General features: G+C 48.1%; 1 protein-coding gene across 1 annotated transcript; it reads right to left on the reverse strand.

Annotated features, from left to right (window-relative positions):
• Positions 1 to 7,857: 7,857 nt before the first annotated feature.
• On the reverse strand, positions 7,858 to 8,508 carry LOC143887983 (uncharacterized). The gene has a single exon (XM_077392248.1). It carries the CDS (start codon positions 8,506 to 8,508, stop codon positions 7,858 to 7,860), a length of 651 nt encoding a protein of 216 aa, XP_077248363.1.
• Between the last annotated feature and the right edge of the window lie 951 nt (positions 8,509 to 9,459).

Consider the following 9,459-nt stretch of genomic DNA (forward strand, 5'->3'; position numbering starts at 1 on the left):
ACTGCTGAATATAATAAAATGATTTCATGATCATTTTGATTTTATGTTTTAGAGAGAAATGCTAGGTTGAACTTAGTGTCTGCCACTTTTTTTTTTTGGTACGAAAGACAGGTTTAACTTAGTGTAGATATTAGAACAGCTTGATGCCCTAAAATTGCTACCATGTCATAAGATTTTTTGCTATTTCATCATACCTGTTGCTTTGTTACTTTAATTACATGAAAATAGTCATATTTTACTAAAATATTTTTTTTTATATACCTTGCACTTCTCCATAGATTTAAAGGTATTTTTCTAAATCATAGATAGGTGTGTTTATAATTCAGATGTGCGCCATTTTATTAGGACTGTGATCGTAGAATTGAATGAATAAAATATGCACCAAGCTGTTTGGGCTTGCACTTGTTTTCTTACTCATTGAATTGAATCATAGTATGAAATCTTGGTAGTTGTAGCCCCTTTATATTATGATAGAACATTGACATCTTGAGGTGCAGTATGATTTAGTCTAGGGATAAAGGCACAATTAAAAGATTACCAATGTTTATTCCTATCTGTTTGAGTCATATTTTTGTGGGTCTGGCACCCACATGTGTTCATCGTGGTAGTGTAAAATAGCATTCAGGTCTTGCGATTCATCTTGATTTTGATGGGTTAAAGAAGGTAAAAGGGCGATGAAGGAGTTACCCCAAGCCCATATTTTAGAGAAACCTACTTGGTCCATGTAGTATCCCTCTTTCTTTTGTCTTTTATAAAGACAGCCTCAAGTCGTTAGATCCTTCCTAGATCCTTCCATTCATCGCAAGGGCGATGAAGGCGCTAGCCCAAGCCCATCCATAGAGGACTCGCTTAGTCCAAAGTAGCCGTCCCCTCTTTTATTTTCAAGACTTACCCAGTCTTTTGGATCCCCTTAAGCATTAGGAGCCTTTTCATTATAAGGGTAATAAAAGAGTCATCTTGAGCATGGAGGAGACAGGCTATGTCTCATGTAGAAAAATTCAAACCTTTTGGAGACAGGCTTTGTCTCATTGGCCTTACTTATCCTTTTGTTTTAGGAGACATGTCATGTCTCATTAGAGCCCTTCTCAGAGTCATTAGCATAGGAGTCTGTCCTTAGCTAGAGAGTCAATCTTTTCAGGAGCCTGTCCTATCATCATAGGGGTTAAGATTCTTTCCAACCTATCATCAAATCGTGTGATCTTTATCTACTCCTGCAAGGTATAGGATGTTGTCCAACCCTTGCAGAGTTGTTATTCTGTCTTTTCCCCCCGCAAAGCATAGGATGCTGTCCAACCTTTGCGGGACATCAGGAGTCTGTCCTCCCCTTATGATGATGGGATTCTATCTTCTTGTGTCAAAAACATCAAAAACATCTGAAAAACCAAAAATCTCAAAAATCTTGAGTCATTAGGAGAGTAGTTAGGAATTCTGTTCCGAACTACGTTGGCTTGATCCCTTTCAACAGGGTACGTAGTGCAGCTTGGGATCCACATCCCAAGTCCAGCCAAACCTTTCAAAAATAAACATTTCAAACTTTCAAAAAATACAAAAAACTCTACAAAACCTTTTCAAAAAAATCTTCCCCTAGAGTTAGGATTCTGTCCTAGACATTTAGGGTGTTTTAGAGTTAGGAGTCTGTCCTGATTTGTTGATATGGTGTGTCCTGTCGTGTGAGTGTCCCTAGAGTTAGAAGGCCTCAAGTCGATCGGTTAGACATTCAGTCGAACCGATGGCTAGACTAGGAAGCACATAGTCACCCCATGGTTTTCCTTAGGTTGCACAGCCTAGTTACACATAGGATGTAGGGCCCACCTGCATTAGCTTAAGGCAAATCAACTTGCATTAGTTAGGGCATATAGAGTCCTAAAAATTACAACTCACATGAACTAAAGCAATTGTACAAAAAAGCTTTAAAAATCAGTCGAGTCTAGTGGATCGAGTCTAGGATAGCGGTTCTAGATGGTTAGGCATCGTAGTTTAGAATAGGTCATCGAACTACGTTGACTCCGATTCTTCCCGAGGCCGGGATACGTAGAGCAGCTGGGATGGACGGCCATCTTGGTCCGAGTCAAGTCGCATTAGAGTTAGGATTTGTCTTGTCCTATCATATATATGATTGATTTGTGTTTTATGTTTTGATGTGTTTTCTTACTTTCATGTACAGATCCTATACCTTTAGCTGTAGCATGCATGTGTTCGCACATCAAAACTTAGACACCAATTAGGTATGACATTCATAACCTAGCTAATTTTAGGTGACACTTATTTTATTTCTTTTTAAGTGTGTTCATTAATCGTCTCCGAGACATGCATGATTAGGTAGACGTCTTCTCGGAGATATTCGTTCCCATTTCATATGACTTTCGCCCAAAACTCTTCAAAATCAATAAGTAAATGGCATAAGAGACCAGGTGTTTACACTTGGGCGGATGAGGTGCTCTTTAGACCTTCCGAATTCATAACCAGGCATGAACCTTCTTTTATATCTCTGGTTATCCGTTGCAACAGAGCATAGTATGGGATCCTTGGCCCATTTCCTTGGATGATGACTCTTCTTTGTTTAAGGTACGCGTCGAATCTGGGCTAGTCCCCGAATCGAGAGGTATCTCACCCTTTGTATCGCCACTCATACCGTGAGGGGCACTTCTTTCGAGAGTTCCTTGGTAGAGCTCTCCATTCACGTGGATAATCCTGAGACTCGCTGTGGGGCCCGTCCCCCGCCTCTCTCAGATCGGGGTCCACAATGCCCAGCCGATTAGAGGGGTCAATCATGACCAAGCTGCTCTTGGATAGAATGGAGTTCCCGGCGCATTGTTACCAGGCGCAAGGAGAAGTGTTCAAGCCGGAGTGGAAGATTGGTTTTGAGGATGGTGTCCTTTCGAACCCACGGGTTGGGGTAAAGCTGGGGTTGATGACTGCCCTTCCTGGTGATGAGGCCTAGTTGGAAAAATTCCCCCATAGGGCATTGGGGGCCTGATACTTTCATTCTATATCATGCGTATGTATTGTGTGGTTGACTTTCGTTTCTTTTGTTGTCTTGAGATTGCATGTGGCGAACCGCTAATGGTTCGCTTGTGGTGGGGCTCTGTAGGCTCAGAGTTATGCCAAGAAGATGTTGCAGCACATGGTCGAGGATGAGTCCGAGATGGGTGCTTTCGAAGAACGCATCCGTAAGCTGAGCGAGGATCTCGAGAAGGCCCAAACCGAGAAGGCGGTGCTTGATGACACTGTCAAGAACCTTCAGGGGCAGCTCAAGATGTCTGAGCAGGGGTGGGACCGGGCGGAGAATAACTTGTTGGTGGCCCGACTGGCGCATGCTAAGGAGATGGTGAAAGTGCGAGAGGAATGGCGAGGTTCTGCGGAGTTTTATAGGGCTGCGGCTGCGTTTAGCGTCGATGTCGAGATAGAGGCTTTTATCGAATGCCGGCGGCGCGTTCGTGATGCCGACCCTTCTTTCCTTTGGAGAAGTTGGTGCATGCTGCTGAGGACGCCGTTCCGAGGGACCTCTCTCAGGGGGTAGTGGATGCTGGGGGCTGGTTGAGGATCTGATGGCCGTTCCAAATGCCTCTACTGACGCTGAGGCTCCTGCAAGGGGCCAGTAAGATACAGATGCTTTTGGACTTTTCCCGAACAGTGCTTCTTTAGGACCTCGTTTGAGGTCGATGTGCTAGATTTGTAATAACTCTTTGAACTCTCTTTTTTCTCCTCCCCCCCCTTTTTTTGTTGCGAGGACGCCAGAAAGGAAGGCTCGCTTGCTTTCTATATTTTATGTGACACTGTATATGGTGGCTAAGCCCTCTTGCAAGTTTTTCTTCTTGATGTGATGTTGTTGATTTTCAATTTCGTTGGCAAGAATACCTCTAGTGCGCCGTCGCGGGGCGTCGCTCTTGGGTATCTTGTTCGTGGAAGGGCTATCTTCCTCTCGAGTAATCAGCTCGGAGTTGATGGGCCCTGTCTGCCCCTTACAAAGGACAAGTCTTTTTCTCATGGGGAGCGTTTTAGGGTATTTTCAGGGGGATCAACCCAGATGTTACCTCTGTTTCACTCCCTATGTTCTTTTGGCCTCGTATATGTCACGGGCCAGAAAGTGGAGATGCGTAGATTTTTGGAGGGAACGCTATTTCATTGATCGGAAAGAAAATACATAGCTTTGTGCTGGAAATAACAAAAAGAGACAAATAAACAAAACATTCTTAACAACTTAAAAGACAACACAACTCTTACCCTTTCTTCTTACTGAAAAAACTTTCGGAGGTTGTCCATGTTCCAACTTCGAGAGACTGGGGTCCCGTCGAGGTGTTCAAGTTGGTAGGCTCCGAGGCGGAGCGCTCGAGCGACCTTGTAGGTTCCCTTCCATTTTGGTGCGAGCTTTCCTGAGTTTCGGGGTCGGATACCTCTGCTCGCCGTAATACCAGATCCCCGGGTTTTACCATGTGTTTTTTCACACGGGAGTTGTAGTATCGCGCCACCTTTTGCTGGTAGGAGGTGATCCGGAGAAGGGCCTACTCTCTCTTTTTCTAGGAGAAGGTCGAGAGTGTTCCGGAGGAGCTCAGAATTTTCATGCTGGTCGTAGTTTTCTGTGTGGAAAGTGGATAGGCTGATTTCTACTGGGATGACCGCTTCGACCACAAAGGTTAAACCGAAGGGAGATTCCCCTGTCGCAGTCCGCGGTGTTGTCCGGTAGGCCCAGAGGACATTGGGGAGCGCCTCCACTTAGCACTTCCCTGTTTCTCCCAACCGCTTTTTGAGACTCTGGAGTAGGATCCTGTTGGTTACCTCTAATTGTTTGTTGGCTTGAAGGTGCGCTACAGAGGCGAACCGGTGTTCAATCCTTAGATTATCATAGAACTTGCAAAATTCAGCACTTGCGAACTAGGGTCCGTTGTTTGTTACAAGCACTTTTGGGATGCCGAAGCGGCAGGCCACGTCATGATAGAAAATTTTCTGTTGCCTTTGAGTTTGGTCTTGCCTCAACTTTAACCTCGACCCACTTGGTGAAATAATCGATCGCGACATACAGCATTGTATGCCCTCCTGGGGCTTTTGGGAATGGGCCGATCAAGTCCATGCCCCACATGGCGACGGGCAGCGGCCCCGCTACTGAGGTGTAGGGCGTGAGCAGCTGATGCGGGGTGGTGGCAAATCTCTGGCATGGGCTGCACTTTTTGACCAATTCCTGCACGTCTTTGAGGTTCGTAGGCCAAAAATAACAGTGTCTTATGATTTTCTGGGCTAGAGTCCTTCCGCCTCCGTGATCTCCGCAGATCCCCTCTTGTACCTCCCGTAGTTCGTATTCTGACTCGAAGGGTACCAGGCATCGGAGGTATGGCAATGTGTACGACCGTTTGTATAACTTGGGTCCATGGAGTACGTAGTGGGCCTTCGCGATTAGTCGCCGGGCTTCCAGTTTGTCCTCGCGTAGTATCCCGTCTTTCAGGTACCGTACTATGGGATCCATCCAGTTTGGCCCCGCCGGGATTTCCAAGACTTCCATTTCATCGATGCTAGGGTGAAGCAGTATCTCTGTGTACACGGAACCAAAGTTATGGGTCTCTTCAAAGGCCATTTTAGAGAGGGCGTTCGCGCGATCATTCATGCCTCGTGGTACTTGGAGAATTTTGACTTCCCCCATTCCTTTAAGCTTCTCCCTTACCTTCTGGAGCTATCTTTTCATCCTGAGCTCTTTGGCCTTGTACGTCCTGTTTACTTGTTCGACCACCAGTTGTGAATCACTGTAGATTTTTAATTTCCTTGTGCCCAGTTCCGTGGCTAGACTCAGCTCTGCTAATAAGGCCTTGTATTCAGCCTCGTTATTGGAGGCTTTGAAGTCTAGTCGGAGGGCGTACTCTGCAATGAATCCATCCGAGCCCTGGAGGACCACTCCTGCCCCGCACCCTCCTTTACTTGCTGAACCGTCCATGTGCAGGGTCCAATGGACCTCGTTGTCCTCTTCGGGTAATCCGGGCCCATCGCGTTTGCCTCCGTGAATCGTTTGCTCGACGGGGGCCCTGGTTTCGTCCATCACCGTCGGTTCTGTGGCAGGAGCGGTGAATTCCACTATAAAATCGACGAGGACTTGGGATTTGATGGCCGGCCTTGGTCGGACCTGTATGTCAAATTCTCCCAACTCGACGGCCCAGCTTACCATTCTTCTCGAGGTCTCCGGCTTTTGTAGATTTTTTCTAAGGGGTTGGTCAGTTAAAAGTATTGTGGGGTGGGCCTGGAAGTAGAGGCGGAGCTTCCGGGCGGCGGTGACGATGGCGAGGGTGAACTTCTCTATATCCAGGTACCGAACCTTCGCACCATGGAGGATCCTGGTCACGTAGTACACCGGATGTTCCCGCTTGTCTCTTTGCCCAACCAGTACCCCCCTTACCGCCGTAGGACTGATGACCAAATACAAGAACAGCTCTTCCCCAGGCTCAGGCTTGTTCAGCACTGGTGGTGTTTGGAGGTACTATTTTAAGGCGTCGAAAGCTTCTTGACAAGCCGGGGTCCACTCGAACTCCCGTATGTTCTTTAGCCACTTAAAGAATGGCTGGCATTTTTCCGCCGATCTGGACATAAAACGGCCGAGGGCGGCGACCCGCCCCACAAACCGCTGCACCTCTGCTGCCGTTGCCGGGGGTTCCATATTTATGATGGCTTGGATCTTTTCAGGGTTAGCCTCGATGCCTCTTTGGCTAACCATGAATCCTAAGAATTTCCTGGAGGTTACCCCAAAGGTGCACTTTGCTAGGTTGAGCTTCATCCGGGCTTGCCGCAGAGTGTCGAAGGTTTCTTGGAGGTCGGAGATGTGTTTGTGGGCTTTCAGGCTTTTTATCAGCATGTCATCCACGTATACTTCCACGTTTCTGCCTATCTGCTTCTAGAATAGCTTGTTCACGAGCCGCTGGTACGTGGCCCCTGCATTTTTTAACCCGAAGGGCATGACAGTGTAGCAGTAGACGTCCTGGTCAGTGATGAACGTAGTTTTTGGAATATCGGGCTCGTGCATCTTTATCTGGTTGTAACCGGAGAAGGCGTCTAGGAAGGTGAGAAGTTCGTGTCTGGAAGTGGCATCGATGAGCTGGTCTATGCGTGGAAGGGGGTAGGATTCTTTGCAGGCTCGGTTCAGATTTGTAAAGTCTATGCAGGCCCGCCAACCTCCGTTAGCCTTTTTTACCATCACCACATTGGACAGCCACTCGGGATACCAGATTTCCTTGACAAATCCGGCTTGTAGCAATTTTTCCACTTCCACTTTGATGTGAGTTTGTCGTTTTGCCACGAAGTTTCTCTTCTTTTGTCGGACAGGCTTGAGGGTCGGATTTACGTTCAGCCTGTGAACAGTCATTTTCGCGGGTATGTTGGGCATGTCCGAGGTAGACCACGCGAACACATCTTTGTTGGCTCTAAGGAAGCTGATCATTTGGTCCCGTAAGGTGCCTTTTAGTAGGGAACCAATCCGGACCTCTCTCTCTGGCTGGTCTTCGGATATAGGGATGGAGTAAAACTCCTCAATTGGCTCCCCTCTAACTGTGCGGGCTCGCTCTCGGGGGTCTTCGCTCCCGATCGTGAAATTTTCTACTGGGGCGTTGCTTCCTTTCAAGCTCGCCGCATAGCACTGGCGTGCTATCATCTGCTGCCCTCAGACTTCTTCTATCCCGGTCCAAGCGGGAAACTTCATTTTGAGGTGGGGGTAGAAACTACTGCTCCCAGGTCTCTCAGGACCGGGCGTCCTATGATGGCGCTGTAAGTGAAAGGTATATCTACGACCATAAATTTGGCCATAATGGTCTTTTGAAGGGGATATGTCCCGAAGGTTACGGGTAAATCGATTTTGCCAGTGACCTGTACGGACGCCCCAGAAAACCCTTAGATGGAGTACTCCACGGGCCCCAATCTTCCCTCGCCCAATTTCATTTCTTCAAAGGTTTCAAGGTGCAGCACATTGACAGAGCTCCCCGTGTTTACCAAGATTTTTCCTATATCAAAATTGGCGATGATTAACCTGATTACCAGTGCATCGTCATGCGGAACTTGTAGTCCGTTGAAGTCTTCAGAAGAGAAAGAGATGACCTGGTCTTCTTGGGGAGGATTAGTCCAGGCCTTTTTGAAAGGTATTTCCAAGGAGAATACCCGTTCTGCGTATGTTCGCTGACCGGCTGTCGAGGGCCCCCCTGCTGCAGGTCCTTCCGCGATGATGTTGATTTTTCCAACAATAGTTGGCGGCTGTTCAGGGGTCGGCGGCTGACGAGGGGGTTCTCTTCTTTTGGGGGACCGGTGGTGTCGTGAGCAGTGCCTGCTGCGGGATCGGTGGCGGCTTCTTGGCTCGTCGGCAGAGTGATGCAATTCGTGTGAGCGTTCAATTCGCGCGGGGCTCTTGAGGTACTGATTTAAATGACCCTCCTCGGCCAGTTTTTCTAACTGGAGTCTGAGATGGAAGTAATGGTCAGTTTCGTGGTCGTGGTCCCTATGAAAATCGCAAAACTTTCCGGTGGAGCGCTTCTTCGGGTCCGTGCTCATTTTCTTGGGAGGGGTTAGAAGACCCTGATCTCTGATGGCGAACAGGACATGGGGAGGGGGACCTTCAGGGGAGCGTTTCCTAACCTTTCAAAGACGGGGATGGGGTCCAGTTCGCCTGTCTTTCTTCGGCCCACTGTTTCACAGTCCCTCTATTGTCTTTTTTCCTTTTTTCCTCGGGGCTGACCCAGCTCCGTTCCTGTGCGCATGCTTCTTCCGCTCATATGAACTTGTTAGTTTTGGATTCGAGTTCCTATAGGTCCCGTGGTGACTTGAGGGTGAGGTATAGTTTGAGATTTGGGTCGGTGGTAGTGTGCTTTAGTGCCGCGACCGCTATTTGGACATCGATCTTAGAAAGTTGAGCTAGCTCAGCGTTGAACTTCAGCATGAAGTCTCTCAAGGTCTTGTTCCTTCCTTGTCGGAGGGCCAAGAGGGCATCCGCCGGATCATGGCGGAGGCGATTGTTGGCGAACCTCGCGGTAAACTTTCTTCTGAATTTGTGGAAGGATGCAATGGAGTCTGGCTCCAAACACAGGTACCAGTCGTTAGCGGTTTGTCTCAGCAAGGAGGCGAAAGCTCTGCACATAAATCCATCTGACGCGCCTCAGAGCGCCATTACCCTCCTGAAAGTTTGGAGGAACTCTAGAGGGTCTGTGCTCCCGTCGTAACAACTGAATCGGGAGAGATCTATCCCTGTTTCCATGGGGGTTTTTAAGATCTCTGCGGTGAATGGGGACGCCGTCTTTCTTTCCCATTCGTCCAGGATGTCGTGGGCATAGGGTTTCTTCATTTCTCGCTAAACTTCTCGGATCTGTCTCTGCAGATCGGCCAGTTGGTCTAGCCCTGGCAGTTGCGCCAAGGTAGCTACCTCCTCCGCCCGTATCATAGGCAACTCTTGGAATCGAGTCGTCCGGGTAGGGGGGCGTGGCTTTCGGTACCTTGTTTCCAGGCGTT

This window comes from Tasmannia lanceolata, unplaced genomic scaffold (assembly GCF_043159265.1).
Source record: "Tasmannia lanceolata isolate RefF3 unplaced genomic scaffold, GAP_Taslan_0.1 ptg000002l, whole genome shotgun sequence".
NCBI lineage: Eukaryota > Viridiplantae > Streptophyta > Magnoliopsida > Canellales > Winteraceae > Tasmannia > Tasmannia lanceolata.

Bases quoted from the DNA above. Each gene is read 5' to 3' on its own strand.
- LOC143887983 (XM_077392248.1), bottom strand. From the start codon at position 8,508: ATGAGCACGGACCCGAAGAAGCGCTCCACCGGAAAGTTTTGCGATTTT.